This window comes from Prionailurus viverrinus, chromosome C1 (genome assembly GCF_022837055.1).
Source record: "Prionailurus viverrinus isolate Anna chromosome C1, UM_Priviv_1.0, whole genome shotgun sequence".
NCBI lineage: Eukaryota > Metazoa > Chordata > Mammalia > Carnivora > Felidae > Prionailurus > Prionailurus viverrinus.
Genome location: NC_062568.1, coordinates 212497108 through 212518116, shown reverse-complemented (window position 1 = coordinate 212518116; position 21009 = coordinate 212497108). Strand labels below are relative to the sequence as shown.

The window sequence follows — 21009 nt, the reverse complement described above, 5'->3', positions numbered from 1 at the left end:
GCTTAGTGGGTCTCTGAGCAATCATGACGGCCATTAGAAGCTTCCTGCCATTCTCCCAGACGGCGTTAGGCCCCCTCCTCGATCCCACACGAACGCACGGGGGGCCCGGACGTCGGCCCGCACACAGCTGCACTTCCAGGGCATGAGGCTGGTGGAGCAGGGCGGGGGCTGCTCCCTGCCCTGTCCCAGCCTGACCACCTCCCACTCCCCCTGGGCCACAGACACTCTGCACTGGGACCAAGGGAAGGTGCCGGAAGCCACCAGAGGAACGGGACAAGGTCAGAGGATCCTGACCCCAGGGAAGCGGGCACCCCTCCCAAGTGGGGCCCGGCACCCCGTCAGCGCTCGCACTCGGGAGCCCAGAGACTCTGCCCCAGCCCTGCCACCACAGGCAAGCCCATGGAGAGGCCAAAGGCAGCCCCGCAGACACTCACCTGACCCCCCAGGGCAGGGCCTCCCGGGCGCTGGGGGCTCTGGGCACCTGCTCAGCCCGGGAGAGGTCACAGCAGGAAGCACACTCCCTGTGCTGAGCCCACCTTCCCCAGCCACGGCCGTTCTCCCACATGTGCTCCCGCCTTCCTCTGCCGCCCCCTGCCATCCGCTACACTTCCTCCTGCTTGGGGCCCCAGCAGGCTCCCGGAATGCTCCCACCCCCACCCCCCCCCCGGGCCTCCCCTGCCCATCTGCACCCCAAAGCCACCCCGAAGCCCCGGCTGGCTCTGCGCTCCCCTTCACACCCCATCACATCAGCATCCTCGAGCAACCAGCCTCCCGTCAGGCCTCACCTCCCAGAGCTCGGTGGGAGCTGAGCAACGGGGGGCAGGGTCCCAGGCTCAGGACCCTCCCCATGTGAACCCCCCAGTCCCTCCCCTTCCCATGCCGGCAGCCCAGACCCCGGGGAACAAGTGGGTGTCCGGAGAGGCTGGATCACAGGGCTCTTTCTGGAACATTCAAATAAACAGATAAAACCCAAATACGTAAATAAGTAAATCCTGCACTAAAAATGATCCTTTAAAAACAACCGAGGGGCGCCTGGGTGGCTCAGTCGGCTAAGCATCCGACTTCAGCTCAGGTCATGATCTCACAGTTTGTGAGTTCGAGCCCCGCATGGGGCTCTGTGCTGACAGCTCGGAGGCTGGAGCTGCTTCAGATTCTGTCTCAGTCTCTCTCTGCCCCTCCCCTGCTCGTGTTCTGTGTGTCTGTCTGTCTGTCTCTCTCTCTCTCTCTCTCTCAAAAATAAATAAACATTAAAAAAATAAAAAATTAAAAAAAAAAAAAAACAGTCAAGAAAGGCAAAGCCTCCAGTTCAGGATACACGCGGAGACCGGTGACAACCGGGACCACCAAGGCCAGGCACTGTGGCCGGGACCCGCCCCCCCACAATGTCCTCACCGCCACAGCCCTGACCGCAGCCGATCTCCTCCACCTCTGCAAGGCCAAGGCCACTCTGCCCCTCTACCGCATCCCCGCTCCTGCCAGTGGAGCCAGACCGGGCAGGGCAGACCGTGGTGGCCGCTGGCCCTGAACGCCTCTGCTGAAATTGGCCTCCCATCCCTGAAAAGCCAGCATTTGGGCCCCGTCTCTGCCATGGAGAGAGGCCAACAGGGCCTCCCAGGGTCTGGCCGGCCCTTGGGCCCCGCGGCTGCTCCCTGGCCCTGCCTCTGGGATGGTCTCTCTGAGACACGGGTAAAACCAAGGGTTATGGGACCCCAGCTCATGAGCCTGGGCTGTGGGAACGTGGGGTACAGACCCCGGCCTGCACCCGGGCTCCCCCTGTCCTTGCCTGTGACGGGCTACACGCCAGTCCCCCCAAACCAGGAAGCCAAGCCCAGAGGGCCCCCCACCCCCGGGCCACCATGTGGCTACACATCCGTGTCCCCTCCCAGGTGTAAAAGGCCACGCTCCTCACCCCCACCCGCACCTCCTCCGCCCGCCCCCGTCACCCACCAGATTGGTAGGGACGCCTCTGGCAGGTCTGAGGAGCCCCGGCCTCACAGCGGAAACCAGGAGCCTTGGCTTTGATGTCTGCACCCCCACTCAGCAGACCCCTTTGTTTTCCTAGAAGCCGGAAGCAGGGAACACACACATCACCACGATCAGAGAGCGATCAGAGGGCGTGGGGAGAAGGGCCGCCGCCGGGGGTTGGGGGGCTGGCCAGCATCCAGGCGCCCCCACCTCGTCCCCCCAGGCTCTCCTGCCCACAGGGAGGTGGGGAGGCTGGCCAGCATCCAGGCGTTTCCCTCCACATCCCCCCCCCCCCCAGGCTCTCCTGCCCACGGGAAGGTGGAGCTACTTCCTCGCCTCCTCCCTCCTGCTCCCTTCCTGGGGAGAATTATTCATTTCCTCTCCCAGAAAACAGCACCCACCATCCTTCTCTTCCCCTTCTCCAACTGGAGTTCGTGTAAAAACTCTCTGCCCCTGTTCAGCGGCTCCCACGTTCCCCGTGTGTGGAGGGGGGCCCAGGGGCAGAGACAGGCTGGAACACGGCCCCCCAAGTCTGGTTCCCATCCCAGCAGGGGGGAGCCGAGACCCCCCAGCCACCGCCGCAGCATGGCCCTGTCCGTCGCCTCACATCAGGGGGCGCCACGGCATTGTTTCAGGGGAGGCCAGGCCTCCGAGGCCATCTCTCTGGGAAGGGACGCGGCCTCCTCTTACCCAGTTACCCCAACTGCCCACCCACCTGTCCCCACACCCTCCTGTGCCCACACCCACCTGCTGGCCCACCTGTCCCCACACCCTCCTGTGCCCACACCCACCTGCTGGCCCACCTGTCCCCGCACACACCTGTCCCCACACCCTCCGGTGCCCACACCCACCTGCTGGCCCAACTGTCCCCGCACACACCTGTCCCCACACCCTCCGGTGCCCACACCCACCTGCCGGCCCACCTGTGCCCACACCCACAGGCCAGGAACGGCTTCCCAAATACCCTCTGCCGCCAGACTCCACAGCTGTGACCCCCCTTCCTTTCGAGAAGCAGAGGCATCACAGTGAGGCTCTCGTGTGCTGACACACGGGCTCCCCGTCCCTCCTGCGTCGATCAGGACCCCCTCTCTCTGAGGGAGGCAGTGACAAACCTCCACCAGGCACCTGGGGAGTCTGAGGCCCATGGCTCTAGGACGGGAGGCAGGACAGGAGCTGCAGTCTCGAATGTCCACAGAGGCCGGGGGCCACCGCCCAGCCCCGGGCCCTCCTGGGAACACAGGCCCACAAGACCCAAGAGCGGGGGTGTGGGCTGGCTCCGTGACAGGGCCCTGAAGAGGTTCCTGAGCCCACACACACCACCGCGTGGTCCCGGGGCTGCCCTCAGACCCCTCCCCCGGATGCCAGGCCCTGGCCGACAGCCCCCCACCCTCCGCTCGGAGCCCCCACCAGCCCCAGCCCTCTTTCCTTGGCCCCCGCCCGCATCAGCCTACGGAGCTCACCGCTCCTCTTCTATTATTCTGTTCTACAGCCTGGGTGGGGGGCAGAGTGGGGAACTCTCACGCTGTGAGAAGTGCCACCAAGTGCAGAGACAGGGCCTCTACCCCCACCGCTGGAGGACGATCCCTTCAGACGCGGCCTCTTCTGAGGCACAGATTTAGTGCTGGGGGAGGACACTCACGGGAGAGGCAGCCCTGGTCACCGGGCTGCTGGCTCCACCCGGGGCAGCACCTGAACACGGTCTGCGCCTCCATGGCATACACCTGCCTGTGGCCCGTGTAGTAGATGGTTCTAGAAGAGAAGGGAGAAGGGAAACGCTTACCGTGGAGACACAGCTCTGGCGGCACGTCCCGCTGCTTTTGGCTCTCGCCCACCCACCCCTCCCCACACTGACTCCCCGACTGTTCCCTTCAGGTCCAGGCTCCGAGGTGGGGGCAAGGTCTGTGAGCCACACCCGCACGAAGAGGGGCAGCAGGGCACACGTGGCTGCCCTGGAGCCAGGACCAATGGCCCCGGCCAGCTCCGCCCGTGGGGCTGCTGCCCCCTTCCCTCTCCGCCCCTGCTGGGGCCCAGCTCCAAGCCAGCGTCAGGACGGGCATAGCATCCCACGTCTGGCCCCAGGCCAGGTTTGAGGCCTTCGGAGTCAGGCTCGAAATGTCCAGCCGAGGACCAAGAGTGGCTTCCAAGGTGCCCAGTGCTAGGCAGGCTATGCCCTGGATAGTGCCAGTTCAGACCCCAGGCTCCCAGTACACCAGACAGCAGGACCACCCCGAGCGCTCGCGGTTGGCGAGGGCCCTCTTCCCCACCTGTGGAGTGGAGGGTTGAGCCGAGGACCCAGGGTGACAGCTGTGGACAACAGCAGAGGGGCCAGACTGTGGTCACACACAGCACTGCCGTCAGAGGGGAGCAGGCGGGAGGGACCCTCAGAGGAGACGGGACAGGGCGGCCTGGGTCCAAGGCCGGTTCCTGTTCAGGATGGGGCAGCTCTCACAAAGGCTGAGCGGAGAGAGACAGAGCCCCAAGCAGGAGCTGGGAGGGGGTCCACGCTGGAAGGAGGCACCGGGGTCTGGCCAGGCTGGGGCCTGGCACGGGCAGTGCCCATAGGAGGGCGTTGACTAAACCAGAAAGAGACCAGCTCCCCTGGAGGCTGCCCCAGACCACCTGCAGCCCCAGGACCTTTGGGCCCGCCCTCTGCATGGCGGGCTGGCCAACCCCAGCCTCCACCCTGCTTCTCTGCACAGCAGCAGGCCCCACAGGGTGGCCTTGGAGGAGCAGTGGTCAAGGGGTCCACCTCCCACGGTCCTGGGACTCGCCCCACGGCCTTGACCTTGGAGCCGCAGCCAGGGTGGGGGGCAGAAGTGCCTTGGTCCCACATCGCCCACACAGCCCCCCGTCTCAGTGGCACCCCACAGCCCCAGGCTCCTACATCCTGGCTCCACTTCTGCCGGGCCTCAGCCTTCGGAAGGGTCTCTGCCATTCCGGAAAGCTCCATTCCCCCTTGTTCAGAGTGAGTTACAACGGATTCTCCCTCCTCATCCCTGCCCCGCCCACCTCCACCCTTACCCGGTGACGGTCAGCCAGATGGACAGCTAACTGCCCCAGCCCGGCCTCTCTTTTCTCACCTAGAGGCGAAGACTGCTGACCTTATTTGGAAGCAGGGTCTTTCCCAATGGAAACAAACTGAGAGGAGCCCGTACTGACTTCGGGTGGGCTCGCAGTCCAAGGACTGATGTCCTCGGAAGACAGGGAACGGTCACAGACACACCGTTGGAGGGCCACGTGACCACCGCAGCAGAGACTGGGGAGAGGCAGGTGTGAGCCAGGACCCGGCCACCACCAGGGCCCGGGGCCGGGAGAGGCCTGGGACAGAAGGAACCAGCTATGCCCACACCTGGGTCTCAGGCCCCCAGGCAGAGAACACTGAAGCCCCGCCCCCACGGTCTGTCACAACCTGTTACAGCAGCAACAGGAAACTAGCTCGAGACCGGGAGCTCAGCCCCTGTCCTTGGGTCCGTGGCTGTGAGGTCCTTGTGTCCACGGGACAGGACTGGTCACGGGCCGTGGGGAGGTGGGCAGGAAGGCCGGGGAAGAGGGACAGAGAGAGGAGTAACAGAACAAAAGGAAGGGGGTGACCCGAGGCCACCCCTGCCCCACCGCTGTCTGTGGGAAAGGTGACCGGGGCTCGTCCAACAGCCATGGGGTCAAGGACCCTTGAGCCCCGGGAGCGGCCCGAGGGCCCGGCCTGCCCTTTCCAGGTGAGCAAACACCCTGCTGCCTGCTGGGGCTTGGCCGCAGGGAGCCGTGGGAAACCCATGGCCACCCTGGGGACCAGGACCCCACCAACAAGGCAGGCCACTTCCCGGAAGCGTGAGTTCATGTGCCCGCTGCACACAGCAGCTCGGGAGAGCTTTGCAAAACATCACTTCGGCAGGACATGAAACCGCTTGCCTGGAGAGACACCGACCGCAGCAGTGGACGGCTCTTGGCAGAGCAAACGGTGTTCGGGCCCTTCCGCCGTAAATATTTATCCCTCTCCCGGGGCTACGTGCTGCTGCGCGCGGTCGCCAGGAGAACGGAGCCGGCCGGCCCATCTGCCACCTCCCTGCGCCCCCGCCCTTGGGAGTTAGAGACCCCTGCGACACAGCTGGTGGGCCTACTGCCCCGTCGCTCCCCTGCAGCCCACACGGGACACCTCAGGTGGGCTCTGGCCACCGCCGGGGAGCTGGCTTAGGGCAGGGCCAGGGGCGACAGGGGGTGCGGGGTCGGGCGGGCCTGGAGGGAAGGGTTCTGGGAGGGCTCCGGGCTCCTCCAAGCACCCTTTCCCTCCCTCCTCCCCCTGCACAGGCCACACCCCCCAAAGGGCAGGGGAGTGTGGAGGGGCAGGGCAGGGGAGGGGAGCCCCTCCCCCCGGCACAGCCTGAGCTGGCTGGTGGTTTGTCGGGGAGACCCTCCTGATGCGCCAGGAGCTGGCAGATGGGGAAAGGGGGCCAGGGGGCAGGGCCGGCCACCCAGGCAAGCTGGGGCCCCTGTGCGTTCCTGAAGGATGAAGGGGACCGTGCCTGGCAGAGGCCACAGCCTCGATGGCCACTGGAGAAACGTCCGCACGAGGCGTGTGGGCAACTGCCCCCAGACAGCACGTGGGGCTCGGCTGTGGCACCGCGGGAGGGGACACACCCACTACGGCGCAGTGGGCGCCCCACAGAAGGGAAGCGGTTAGCACAGGTCGCAGAAACCCTACAGGACACAGAGGTGGTAAGACAGCTCTCATCCACGTGGGGTGGAGGACCATGGGGGGAGCAGCCCACGTGGCTGCATTCCAGGCCAGGCACCCCCACCCCCCGCAGGCCAGGGGCCCAAACTGCCCCAGCCCCATCACCTCAAGCTGGGCCAGGAGAGGATGCCAGGAACCCGTTCCGCACGTGGCCCCTCCTGAGCCTTCCCAGGAGACCCCCACACAGAACACAGACCACTCCCCACTGCCTGGCAGGAAACGTGGCAGAGACCCATGGCCCCGGCCCCACGTGACCAGGCAGCAAGGCCCTCGCAGACAGTGGGACTTTCCTTCCAGGGCCCCAGATGCTCCGCCAGGAGACTGAAGGTGCCCGGATGCTCCCGCCCCTACCCAAGCCAGCCTGGGGACCAGCGACAGGGAAATCGGGGAACTGTCCGCCCTGGGGGCTCCCTCAGCACACACGTCGCGCCCCCCCCCCCCCCACGCTCCAGCCCTGGGACCACGGGGCCCCTGGCAGCTTCTAGAAACAGCACCTCTCCCCACGGGTCGTCGTGGGGACACGGCTGACGTGACCTCATTCCTGATCTGTGAATGGTGGTGGCCGCACACACGAGGAGGCCCGGAGGACCGCACAGAGCACACCTCTGGGGGCAGCAGGAGGGCAGACATCTTCCTTCTGCCCCCGGTTCCCAGCGTCGACGCCCCTGACCCTTGGGCAGGACCCTCCGTGGCTGAGGGGCCACCCTACGCCCCACGGCACGGGCAGTGGCATCCCTACCCCCACCCGCTGGCTATGGCGCCCACCCTCGGCGCACCTGGAACAAGGGACGCTGCCCTCAGAGACCACCAAGGGCCCGCGGAGGGAGCTGGCACCCCACACGGATGACACCATGCAGGCGACCCTCGAAGGCCACGCTGCGAAGCTGGACGCCACACCCCACGTAAGGGCCGCTCCCACCTTCCCTGCACCTAATGGGGGAGCTGCCCGAGCTGAGGCCCCCCCCACCATCCGGCTCTGCAGTCGGGCAGATTCCAGAGAGAGGAGAGGTATGCAAAGGCACTCCTTAATTTGATTTTGAAATAAAATCTTGAGCAAGAAAAGGTTTGGCACTGGCTCCGCCGGGGAACGAGGCCCAGGGCTCGGCCAAAGCAGCTCCCACAGGGCACTCAGCGGGCCGGGCACCCCACTCTTCCCCTCTCGTGTGGCCAGCCACTGCCCCCAGCACCCCGCCTCGGCCACAGGACTCCGTCCTCCTCAGAGCACCCTCCCAGAGTTCCCTCCTCCCTGCGGGGCCCACTGAGCAGCAATGCTCCGTCTGTGAGCTGCCCTCCGGGGCGGGAAAAGCTTTGGCATCAGGCGCAGGGCAGCGGGAAGGGGTGTGGACGGCCCTGGGACCAGGAGAGCCCCCCCACCCGGCCGCCCGCTCGCACACCGGACCTGGGGCCCCCGCACATACCTCCGCTCGTGGCTGACGCACCACGCCTGCCGCCCGCAGCCCGGCTTCCACACGGGCACGGTTCGGCTGAAAGCCTGCACACAGGGCTGGGTTCGGCCCACCAGGGTCAGCTCCTGCTCGGCGCACACGTGCGGCCTGGGACAGAGGACAGATGGTCAGTAGGCCCCAGTCCAGGGCGTGGAGCCACCAGGGGTGGGGTGCACAGCAGGGCCAGGCCCCGCGGTGCCCGTCCCAGGCCTGCGGCAGGGCCAGGCTCGAGGTGTGGGAAGAGGACGAGGAGGGACGGCCACAGGGCCACATCCTGCAGACACCCTGCAGGGGCCCCATACCACCCACAGGACTATTGTAGCTTTGCCTGGACAACAGGGGCCTGAGGGTCAGCGGGAACAGTGACATGGCCCCCGCGTCCGTGTGACTCCCTTCCTAGGCCCCCACCTCCCAGCCATCCTGGCCTCAGAGATGTCCCCTGAGCTGCCCCCGCTGGGCACACGGAGTTCGCTCCAGGTGGGACAAAGTGTGGAAGGCGGGGAGCCTCCAGGGAGCGTGGAAGGGGTGCAAGGCGGAGCCCTCTGATGTCAGTGGCTCCCCAGTGCCCTTGACCCCCCCGCCCCCAAATAAGGACAGGAGGGTGCCTCGCTCGGGAAGGAGGTAGTTATAGAGAAGGGGCCTGGGAGGTGGGGGGAGGGGCAGCTGCCCCAGCCAGACACAGGCAAATTTCAAATTTCGGGAGACAAGGCACAAAGTTTTCGAGGCCAGCCAGATTCCACAGCCTCTGAGGAAGGGGATGGGGGGTGGGCTCGCCTCCCCCGTGGACACCCTCAGGGTCACACAACCCTGTGGGCTCACTCCCACGGGCCACTCTCCCATCCCCTAGTCACCTGCGTGACTTCTCCCGAGGCCCGTGGGCCTGGGCTCCCCCTCCGGCTCTGCTGCTCCCTCCACAGCCCCCCAAAACAGTCCCCGCTCTGCTGGCTGCCCACTGGCCTCCCGGGGACGGGGGTGAGCGCGGCACCGATCCCCTCCGGGGAGTTCCCAGCCCTTCAGAAGCACAGCTTGGGCCAACTTTTCCATCTTCAGGGCGGAGGAGGCGGGATGGGGGAGGGAACAGACATAGAGACGAAGTGTCAGCCCAAGTGGCAGGACAGTCACAGGCCTGTCCTTGCAGTTGGCTCCTGGTTCCCATCTGGAGAGGCAAGGCAATTCGCAGACTACAAAGCAAACAGTTCCGTGGGACATCTGCTCCCGGGCAGAGAGGGGCTGCTGGAGGCCGGCGCCTCAGCCCAGAGCCGAGGAGAAGGTGGGCACGTGAGCCGTCCCTTTGGGGCAGGCAGTTCCAGGCCAGCAGGCCCCAGGATGATGGCCCCAGGGTGAGGAGACAGGAAGGGGAAAAGCAGGCAGGGAGGGAGAGGCAGGCAGCCCCGCCCAGCTGGCGAAGCCGGGCTGCGTGCACACCCTTGTGCAGGAGGAGGGCTAGGCTCCCCAGAAGCGTCTCGGTCATGTCTGTCTTTACAAGCTCCCCTTTTGAGCCCCAGGGTGGGCCTCTGAACACACGTCCCCCTGGACCAGGCGCGACCCTTGAACTTGGAAGCCTGCAGGCTCGGCCCTGGGCTGGTTGGAGCTCCAGTGTAGGGGACACTGTCTCCCCATCCCCAGACCCCGCCAGCAGCCCTGGGCCAGCCCTGTGTGTAGTGAGCGGTCACTCCAGGCCCCGGGAAGATAAGCCAACCATTCTTCCAGCAGAAATGCACTTAGAGGCATAAATAAATAAATAAAGACATGTTGTAGGGTTTTCAGTCTGGACACGGTCGGCCAGCGGGAACCCAAGAACCAGCCACAAGCTCCCACACGTCCACAAAGGCCACCCTGGGCCACGGGTCAGTGGGACCCCTACTCCACGGCACCCCTCTTCTCTTTGTCTCCCCCAGAGGCCCACCAGGAAAACCAGTCACAGACAGTGGGGAGGCCTGTGCGGGGCCCTACGGGCTCATCAGACCTCCCCCAGGGGAAGGGGGCAGGGGGCACAGGACCAGCGAGGACAAAGCACTTTCAGGGACCTCGGCTGTTCTCTTGGCCCCCTCCCCTGCTCCTCTGGGGCACAAGGAGCAAAAAGCAAATTCTGGCACCCAGAGCCCACCGGCTTCCAGCACTCCGGGGCCTAGCAGAAAGCTATCCCCTGTTCAGCTGGCCAGCGGAGCTCAATGCTGCCTAGCAGCAGGTGCCTCAGAGACAATCAGAGACAATGGGGCTGTGGAAGGTGTACCCCGAGGTGTCACAGAACTCAGTCTGCCCAGGGCCATCTGAGAACAGAAGCCTAGCCAAGAAACAGGGACACAGGCCCCCATAGGGGAAGCCACCCCTGACATGTGGGAGGCTCCCTGAGGAGGGGGAAGGGGAGGAAGAGACAGGGTAGAGGAGGCTTTGGGGAAAAGCAGGAAGCAGAAAGAGGTCTCCTGCGACCCACTGCTTGCCCCAGAGTGGCCAGAGCCTTCCCGGAGCCTTAGGTGACATGCCAACCAGGGTCAGGGGCCGCCCGCCGCTGTGATAATCCCTTCTGAGCCTGCAGCTTCCCTTGGACAAATGAACTCACTGGGATCACAGGAAAGAAAAATGTCCAGCAGAAGTCATGCAGAGTCGGGACTCAGGCCACTCACATTTCTGGATGCAAAGGCCACAAGGAAATCTTCCTGCCTGGGGCAAAGCAAGACCCAGGGTGGGGGATGGGGGTCCTGGGGCACCGACTTGCCCTGCCCCCCAGCTCTGCCCCACCAGGTGCACTGGGCCCTCTGGGCGAGTGCCGGGCAGGGGTCCCTAACCCGGGCCGGGCCACTGGCCTGCCCCTTTGCAGCACCCTGCAGGAGCCCTGGGCTGGGGGCCCCCAGCAGGCACCTCCCCTCCTCCCCCTCCTCTCTGGCTCACTTTGGCACCAGCCGTCCTGGGAGGCCAACACGGGATGGATCTGCCCGTTAAGAGAGACCGCTAAACGGCCCGTTGGGGAATCATCTTTCAAAACTGAATTCATCTCCGCTGGCTCCCGGACCCTCTCTTCCTGCCCATTCTGGTGCTGAATTCCTTCTGTCTCTCAGCCCCAGCACGCACGTGTTTAACACATAAACCACGTCCAGCCACCACCACTACCGCCCCCCCCCCCCCCCGCCGCGTCTGGGCGCTCCCCGCCCCTGCACAGGCCCCCCAGGCCCCCGGAGGCAGCTTTGGAAGGAAGTGAGAAGGGGCTGCTTCCTTCCTGCTCGCTAGCCAGACCCTGCCCACGAGGACCCCGACTGGAGCGCGGCGTCTGCCAGAGCGCGCGGTCGCACATGACGGAGTGGAGGGTCACCGACAGGGTAAGGGGAGGAGGAGGTGGCCCCGCCACGGAAGCGCCCCTAGACCCAAGCCCCGACCCCCGTGTCTTAACCACTCCCTCCCCAGGGGCGGCAAAGAGCCCAACTTTGTCAGGGCCCCAGGGACAAAGCTGCTCAGGGGCCCGGGGCTCCGCTACTCACATGCCGGGCTGCAGGCGGGGCAGGGCGCCCGCCGGACCCGCGGGGAGCAGCAGCACCAGGGCCAGGGCCACCGCGCGCCCCGCCGCCGTCGCCTCCGGAAGGACAGGCATCGCGCCCGCCGCCCCGCGCCGGCTCCTTCCTGCGACCCCCAGTTCACTGGACGTCCCGGCGGACCCTCGGAGCCGCCGCCCGCACGTGCGCCATGGCCGGGGACGCGCGGGACGCAGCCGCAGGTGTGGAGGGACCGGCTTCCCGCCCGGCCGGCGCCCGCTTCGCGCGACACTGCGCGCTCGGCCCCGGCGCCAGAGGCCGGCCCGCCTTTGCCACGCCCCCGGCCCGGACCCCCGCCCCGGCCCCGCCCACCTCCCGGCCCCGCCCCCAACCCTCCTCGGGTCCTCGCCGCGAGCCTCGCGCGCTCGGCTGCTCCGAGGCCGCCGGGTCTAGATGCCCTGCGAGCGAGTGGTCACCACCTCCGGCGGACCTTGGGCCCAGGCGCCCATCTCTGGGGGAGTCCTCCGCCCTCCCTCCGCCCTCCCTCCGTCCCTCTTAAGTCTCTGCGGACGCTCGGTCCGTTGTCACCGGCTGCCCTCTCCCCTCCCTTGCCGGGCCGGGGGCAAGGGGGTGGGGGGTAACGGCCCTCCCCGTGCCTCTGGGTGCTCCCCCTTGGGCACCCGCGTCGCAGATCACCGACCACCCCCTGGGCATTTTTACCCTTGTTCTGTGCAGGGCGTTCTTGGCCCGTGGCCTGAAGTGGGCGAGCCGGCCAGAGCAGGAGCCACCCTCCGGAGACCCTGCTTCTGGCCAGTGTAACCTGGTTGGGGCGGCTGCCTGGCTTAGTCAGTAGAGCCTGCGCCTCTTGATCTTGGGGTCCTGAGTGCAAGCCCCAGGCTGGGCGTAGAGGTAACTTAAATGAAGCTGGGTGGGGTTTGGAATTCACTTACTCCAGGGGTGACGACTAGGTGCTCCAGGGTCCAGGGGCTCGTGGGGGTCCCTGGGGTGGAAACAACCCCCTCCGGAGGTTTTTGAAAAGCAGGGGAAGGTGCAGCCTGGGTAGGACCTGAGGAGTGGCCGGGACTTAGGACCCGCTAGCCACCCGTGTGCCCGGCCCAGCTGCAGAGGCCCACGGGTGGTCAGGCTCACTTCTGAAGCTGGCAGGCCTCTGTCTTGGGGTTTTCGTCCTTGCCACTTCCCGTGGTCTGGGTGACTGGCCCTCGCCTCGCCTTCCTACAAAGCGCAGGAACTCCTGGCTGGGAGGGGCTTGGGAGACAGGGACCCCCAGCTGTCCAGGAGCAGTGGAGATGTGGCAGTGCCCCCGCCCCCCGCCAAGGATCTGAGCCCTCCACACCACCTGGAGGGTTATAGTCATCGGGCCGAGACGGCAGATGGGGAAACCGAGGTCAGAGTGGGGAGCAGCACCCCCAAGTCACCCAGCTTGTAAACTGCAGGTCTGAGAACGGAACACAGGGTCTGGCTCTGGGGACCTTTGGTAAACGCCCTACTCTGCGGCTGTGAACCTAAGAATAGCTCTAAAGCACATGGGGTAGGTGGAGGTCCCGCAAATCTGACTGCCCCACGGGGGTGTCCCAGTCTATCCAGCTGCCGGAACAGAGCACCGCAGACCCAGCAGGGTGAACAACGGACATCCCCCACCGCAGCCCCGCCGCCCCGTTCTGGAGACGGGAAGTCCAAGATCAAGGTGCCGGCCACTGGTGCCAGGAGAGCACCCTCCTGGCTTGCGGACGGCTGCCCGCTCTCGAAGTTCTCACTCGGCAGAGGGGGGCGGCCAGGAGAGAAGGCTCTGTTGTCTCTTCCTCTTCTTAGAAGGCACCAGCCCTATAGGGCCCCACCCTTATGACCTCATTTACCTTAACTACCTCCTGAAAGGCCCTGTTCCAATACAGGCACACTGGGATTTAGGGCTTCGACTTGTGAATTTGGGAGGGGCACAGTTCCGTCCATAGCTGGGTGACTTCACTGTCTTTGGAGACCCCCGCACCCCCACCTGTCCCCTCTGCCCAGCCCGGAGGCAGAGGGCGTGCTCGGCTCTGGGAGGGGATGCGGGAAATCAGCACCATAGCTGGTTGGAGCCAGAGACGGGGGAATCCTGTAGATACACAAACTATGGCAACTGGAACCCCACGCCAAATATTTTTGCCACGTCTGCGGGAAGTCTTTGGGTAGCCAGCTCTGAAGTTCATTTCTAAACCTCCTCATGTGCCCCGAAAGAGAAGCAAAACCAAAGAAGCAATCCACTCAAGCGTGGCGGGTAGGACGGAGACTCTGGGGCAGGTGCTGGCCAGCTACGTTCCCCTGGACCGGCCCTGTGCCTTGTGCGTGGCCCTGGACACCGTCCTTCTGTTCTTCCATCCTCACGCGTGAACCAGAAGCAACAGAGAGGCACCTCCAGAGTTGGTGCCCGCCGAGCCTTGGATCCTACTGCTTGGTGAATGGACAGGCCTGGCCCACACCGCACTGCAGCCGCTCTCTTCTCCCACCCCCGGGGCGGGACGCAGCATCCGGAAAGGGGTCACCAGGGTGTTTGAGGTCACCTGCCACACCGAGAGCAAAAACCTGCCCATTCACGCAAAGCACCAGGTGTTGGGGGACAGCGGTACCGTGGGCTGAACTGTGTCTCCAAAAAGATACAGCCACGTCCTATCCCCCAGTACCTGCACATGTGACTGGATCTGGGGAGAGGGTCTTTGCCGATGTGATTAAAGATGTCAGGATGAAATCACCCTGGACTTACGGCGGCCCTAAACCCACGGACAGGTGTCCTTATGGAGAATGGAGGGAGAGTTGGGACACACAGACAGACAAGGAGAAGGCCATATGGCCTCAGGGAGGCAGAGGTCCGGCCGTGTGCCTGCAGGTGAAGGAAGGCCAGAGGCGGCCACCGAGCCCTGGAAGCGAGGAAGCAGAGAGGCCTGGACAGGTGTCCCTCAGTGCCAGAGGGATTTCAGGTTTCCGGCCTCCAAAGAAGGAGGAGAGAAGAATGGGCTGCTGTTTTAGCCACCCAGCCTGCGGATTTCTTCTGGCAGCCCAGGAAGCCAGCAGCCATGGCGAGGCCGACCAGCACCTTCCCCTGGGGCTCCTGGCCGAGAGGGGAGCTGGCCATCCTGGGGACTCGTGGAGGGCCCCTCCCTCCAGACATCGCAGCAGCACGTGGACACTGAGCGAGCAGAGGCTCCCTGGGGAAGCCGAGTGTGGGAGATGCGGAGTTTGTTGCTGGACACGCTTTCTGCGGGGTGGCCCTTGCGTTTCTTAGAAACAAGGCAGTGTGCGTCCCCCTCGCCAGCTGTGCCGGCCAGAACCGGGGCTGACGCTCCAGTCCTTGACAGTGTGCATTCCGAGATCTCCTGGCCCCCAACCTAGCCTGCTGTCCCCAGCACCCTCCTGGCTGCAGCTCGCCCAAGGGAAGCACATCAAAGCTTGACCTCCTCATGGATCCCACCGTGGCTGCAGCTCCTTTCACGTGTGGAGAGAGACCTCGGGGCACCTGGACCCAGCAAGGTGGGCGGCCTGGTGGAGCCAGAGAAAAACCCCCATTCTGGCCGAGACATTCAGAATGTGTGACAAAGTCACCATGAAAACAACTCAGCTTTTAGAAACTGCAGGAGAACACTCCCTTTCCAATTCTCCAAATCCTGCTTGCCTTAAAGCCATCATGTTTTAGGGCGCCTGGGTGGCTCAGTCAGTTAGGCGTGTGACTCTTGATTTCGGCCCAGGTCGTGATCTCACGGTTTGTGAGTTTGAACCCTGAGTCAGGATCCGCACTGACAGTGCGGAGCCTGCTTGGGATTCTCTCTCTCCCTCTCTCTCTCTTTCTGCCCCTTCCCCAATTTCTCTCTCTCTCTCTCTCTCTCTCTCTCTCTCTCTCTCCCGCTCTCTCTCTTTCCCTCTCCCTCCCTCTCTCTCTCTCTCAAAATAAATAAACAATTATTTTTAAAAAGCCACATTTGGAAGCCTGCCCTCTTGGTCCCTAGCCCCCCATCCTCTGGGAAGGGTGTTTCTCTGTCCACGTAGTCCCTACTTCCGCCATGACCCGCCCAAGTCAAAGATTAAGGGCCGTCTCTGCGACATAACATCTGATAGCTCTCAGGCGGATCCCTAGGGACCACAACAGCCTCCCAGCGCTACGCAGCCTCGGATGCAGCTCTGGTCCCTTTGGGGAGGGAGAGGTCTCGCCCAGAGTGCACTGTCTCTGGAAGACGAATTCGGCCCACAGCCCCTGCAGTCGGGAATATTCTCTGGGCTACGCACTAGCCTCCAACAGTCCAACTCTGAGCTCCCACCCTTGGGGCTCCCATGCGGTACGTGCCTGGCCCCTCGTGCCCCTGACCGCCGCTTCCATCAGAGGCGGATTTCGTAAAACCCTAAACCACAACATCGGGAAGATAAGGTAAGCATCCACACTCCCCTGTCCTCCGAGGGAAGAGAAGACAAACTGGTTTCATCTCACGCCACGCACTGTGCGAGGTGCCCCGGTTCGAAGGCCCCGTGTGGCCACTCTGCCACCTGCTGACGGGAGGGGAGCAGCCTGTCAAAGTCCCTGGAAAGAAGTCTCGCACGCCCAGGGGGACCCGGCCGGGAGCTGCTTTCCCCTGCCCGATGCCCAGAGTGCACACGTGTGTGGAGAGAGCGTTTCTGTCGGGGCCTGGTCGCCGTGTGCACACATACTGCCCATCTGCCCCGGCAGACTGTGTCCCCCGAACAGATATGTTCAAGTCCTGACCCCGCTCCCGCGAGTGCGGCCTCGTTTGGAGATAGGGTCTCTGCAGATACAGCAGGTCAAGATGAGGGCATGGGGTGAGTTCTTGTCCAAAGAGACACACAGGATACGGGGGACACGGCCATGTGACAACAGATGCAAAGGTTGTGAGCATGAGGTCCCAGGCGGAGGGACACCGAGGACTGCCAGCCACAGCCAGACGCTGGAGAGGCCAGGGCGGTTTCCATACAGGCTTCAGAAGGAGCGGAGCCCTGCAGACACGCCAGCCTCGGGCCTCTGGCCTCCAGCACCGGGGACAAGTCCCTGGTGTTCGGGCCCCGGAGTTGGGAGGGGCGGGGTACTTCCCTGTGGCAGCCTGGGAGCTGGTGCACCAGCCGATGCTATTTGTCACCTACCACGACACACACACATCATCTCTCGTCATTTCCGCAACTTGCGGGCCTACTGGGTGCCCCCCACACCCACCCGAGGCTCGGGCACCGGGCCAGCATCCTCCTCTTCCTCCCGTCCATTGCTGCCGCCATCCTGGGGACCTCAGGACCCACCCATCTGACGGGTCCCGGGCCCCTGCCTGCCCAGTCTTTCATGCCAACACAGCGGCAACCGGTCCCAAGACAGAGACTGGGGCTGGCCACCACGCAGAGCGTCCTGTCTGTGGCATCTCGCTGCCAGCACCCACCCGTGGGCCACAGCGCCCGGACGCCCAGCTCTTTCTCTCCCTACACCGACACGCTCCCTCCGGGCTCTGGCTCTTCGTACCTCCCTCTGTTGGGTGGCTACCTGGCCCCCCGTACGCAGAGGGCAGGGGGACCCCAAAGAAAGAGGCAGATGCTCCCGGCTGGTGATTGGTGGGCAGCAGGTGTGATAAGCTACTTACGAGGCTGGTCTTGGGCACCGCAGGCCGAGGGGATCCCCGCGCCCACCCGCCAGAATCTCACGACAGAGGCCTCCGCGGGGCTCCCGCTGTGGAAATGAGGGGTCACAGCCCACATCCGGGCAGGGGTGAGGGGCCGGCTCCAGGGTCCACCGGCGGTCGCGTCCTCTCCGTGACCTCCTCCCACGCCAGGCCCCCGGTGCCCCGTGACCGGCTCTCAGTCTCACAGGCCCCCTCCTCCGCAGCGGGCCCTGCGTGGTCAGCAAGGGGCGGCACTAGCCTGGAGGGGGCTCGGTCGGTGGCTTTCTGGCTCCACTGGGAGCAGAGGCCACAGCAAAAGTGCGGGCACATGCAGGAGAAAACGCACATCGGGACGGGAATTCCCAAAATAAGTGACGGTTTTTTCCACCAAGAGCCCCATGATCGGACCCACTGGTTTATGAGATGCCCTGGGCTGGGGCTCAGACGGTTCAGGGCGCTGCCCTGTGTCCTCAGTGTGACTTAATAAAGACGACGCCGTAGCAGACTCCTCGGGTCTGAACACACAACTCCTCGAGAGGCAGGAGGCGAGTCCAAGGCCATCCTGTATCCTGTTCCGGAGTGCGGCTCTCCCGTCAGGGACCCTGCAGTGCTCGGAGAGGACTCGCTTTGTTGGCTGTCCCTCAGGGCTTGTGGGCGGCTTTGGCGAGGACCTCTGCGCGCTGTGGCGCCTCCCGGCCCGTAGAGGGCAGACACGGCTCCCGACGACCCGGCCCGTGGGAACAGAAGGAGCACAGCTGGTCTCCGGGTGAGGGAGGTGCTGCACATACGTACGTGTTGGGGGGGGGCGGGGCAGCATGGTCAGGTGTGAGGACTGGGCAGGTGGGTGCGCCCGGCCAGGACCCCCCGTTTCACAGTGTGTGTTCCATTCCAGCCACCGTGCGTTTCCACCGGCCCAGCTTGTGCCAGATACTGGGGTCCCAGGGAGACTGGGGGGCCCCCCTCACACATTCCGGAGCCACCCCATCGCAAGCTCAGGCAGACAGCTCCTCTCCCAGGCGTGACGGGCCCAGGGTTCCCGGAAGCGCAACGCGTTGATCCAGGGCCCAGGGGCAACGGCTGCTTCCCGCCAGTTCCACATGGGGCCGGCCGGTGTTGGGTGCCTCTGCAGGGGTCCCCAGGCTGGCCCGTGGGGCACAACAGGCCCTGAAATTGTAAGAACCCGACAGTAACTCCGCGCACTGGCAAGGTGATTACCTGTAGGGGATTAATCTGCGGGTTCCATATCCTATGTTTCCTTCCTACGACCCCTGCTGCTTGGCGGTTAGGGGGGCGGGGGCTCCACATCGTGGCCTTTGAAATGTGACCCCCAATCACCGTCTGTTCGACAAGGGTATCCATCCGTGGTAGTCAGCGGCCCTGATGGTGGCAGCCTGGTTTGCGTGGTGACAGGAGGCCTGGGTTGGGCCAGATGCAGCCTCCGCACGAACCGGGGCTTGTGGGGAGCCTCACTCAGAGGGCGGCACCGGTCTGTCTATAACGTGCCAGTCCCTTACTAGCCGAGGGTTCCGGAGGACGGCCCCAGGCTCCTTGGCCTCCTTGGCATTACGCCACCTCGCCTGGGCACGGTCGTGGCCATTCTTTCTGGGCGCGCCCTCTGCTGGGTCTACTGGGGATCACCTGCTAGGGCTCATCCTCGGGCTGGGGCATCAGCTTCCTGATTGCGGGGGGGGGCAGGGGGCCCAGTGCCTCCCGAGCCAGGATGCGGAAGACGCTGGTGGACCACCTGAAGCTCTCGCGGCTCAACCCGAACGTCCTTCCACGTATCCTGACCCCACAGAGGCTCATTCACGATCGTCACCCCTCGGCTTCTGAGCCCGAAGGCCCCTCCCTTTCCAACAGCCCGCCAGCACAGAGGGTTAACGGCCAGAACCCACGAGTGGTCACCAGCCAGACCGCGGAGTTCCGCCCAGAGGCGGCTGTGGTTGGTCCCTGTTGCTGTCCACACGGTGTCACTGTTGGGCTGAATGGTAACCGGTCTGTGTGGACGGATTGCCTCGAACAGACCCATCCGTACAGCGGGCGTCAGCGGGCATCGGGCGGAATCCGTCATCTGTCTCGTTCCCTCCCCGCGGGCTGGCACGGAGGGGGAGCGGGGCATGTGAGGATCGGCGCCCGCGGGCTGGAGTGGCACCCGCATCTCCGGAGACGGCGGGCTGGCGGATGGGGCGCTGCTCTGCGGCACATAAGCACGCCACTTGCTGAGCGTGAGGGTTTGCGCCTGGCCGAGGTGCGCGGGTGGGCGACGTCCTCACCCACGCGTGGCGGGCGGGGAAGGTCTCGCCGCCATCGGCTGTGCCTCCGTGGGGTGCTCCACTGGAGGAGCTCAAGGCACACTGCTCAGGGCTGCCGCTCTCGGGGGGGGGGGGGGGCCTTCCAGAGCTGGGAACAGAATCCTGGGGACAGTCGTTGTCTCTGCCACAGCCCCCAACTGGTACCTCCCGGTGACACAGACATGCCCTACTAGGAGGGCGGCCCTGTTTGGGAGACCCCAGACCTTTCACCTGCTTCTCTCGTGTTCTCAGAGGCTGCTCCCTGCTCCGTCTCCGGCCCCCCATGCCCCTTCTTCCCCAGGTGACCGAAGGGACAGAAGCACCGTGCCGGGTGGGGATAAAAGTCCTCCCAAGCCCCCAAATCCCTACACAGGCTCGCACCTCTTTCCTGTCCCCAGGGGTTGGATAGGCTGGCATCTGATGCATCACACATTCTGGGAAGGTGTGCATCTTACACGACCACACAGCTCCCCAAAACCTTACGGGGGGGGTGCCTGGGCTCCACCTCCCCCCCACACACACACAGGTGCTCCAGCAAGGCCCCCAGAGTGTCCTGCTGCAGGGACAAGCCTTCACATGCAAGCGCCGCGTCACCAACGTAATGGGGGGAGGGGGACAGGGACAGGACTGCTACCCCTTGACATGGCGGGGGGCTGGCAGGTAGCCCCCGGTCCGCTGCTGCCCCTCCCGTGCGAAGGCAAATGGACTTTAGTTCTCACAAGCCCGCACTCGCCCGAGTCTTTTCCGTGAATCTCCTTGAAGAGGAAGTAGGTTTGCCAAGCGTTCGAGTAAAGCCATACGCGTCTGCGCGTGAGAAAACACGAAACACTTACAAATCGCCACATCTACACATGTGCTGAGGGGGCCTTGTGACACACCGAGGAGGAAAGTTGGACATTCCCGTGACACGTACCGTTTTTTCTTTTAATGTTTATTTTTGAGAGAGAGAGAGAGAGAGAGCACGCTGGGGAAGGGCAGGGGTGGGGGGGCAGGACAGAGACTCCCAAGCAGGCTCTGAGCTGAGCACAGAGCTCCATGCGGGGCCCGAACCCATGAACTGTGAGACCACGGCCTGAGTGAAGTCAGACGCTTAACTAACTGAGCCACCCAGGCGCCCCCACTCCGTGACATACGCCTTAAAATTATGGCTGATGCCTTCTTACTGGGACATATCAGATCTTTAGGAATTTTGTATATAAATCTGCCCTAACAGAAGTCTAATGTCCCTGCTCTCTTGACCGAACTTCCCACGGGAGTCAATGTGTCCAGTAAGCCTCATTAGCATAATCTCTCTCTGCCAGGAGAGAGAACCCGTCTTTTGAGATGTTTCAGGGACCTCCTCAAAATCCCAAAGATAGTTCAAGGCCAACGAGGCTTCACCCAGAATTTGACTTTTGGGATCAGCTCTCCATTTAATGAAAATGACAATGAAAGGGGCCCTGGGTGGCTGGACCGGTGGTTGAGCGGTAACTCTTGATG

At 64.3% G+C, this 21009-nt stretch overlaps 1 protein-coding gene across 3 annotated transcripts in view; it reads right to left on the bottom strand.

Annotated features, from left to right (window-relative positions):
* Window positions 1–18313, bottom strand: part of MEGF6 (multiple EGF like domains 6) — a 92146-nt gene extending 73833 nt beyond the window's left edge. For 2 of the 3 annotated variants that reach the window (XM_047869959.1, XM_047869960.1), the window contains exons 1-3: window positions 11613–11871; window positions 8113–8247; window positions 3605–3714 (exon numbers count right to left, since the gene is read on the bottom strand). In XM_047869959.1, coding sequence (XP_047725915.1) covers window positions 3605–3714; window positions 8113–8247; window positions 11613–11722 — 355 coding nt within the window. In that variant the 5' untranslated portion in view covers window positions 11723–11871. Of the gene's footprint in view, window positions 1–3604; window positions 3715–8112; window positions 8248–11612; window positions 11872–17221 lie in introns of those variants that run through there. The other variant, XM_047869961.1, reaches the window with a different exon arrangement.
* Window positions 18314–21009: the final 2696 nt, after the last annotated feature.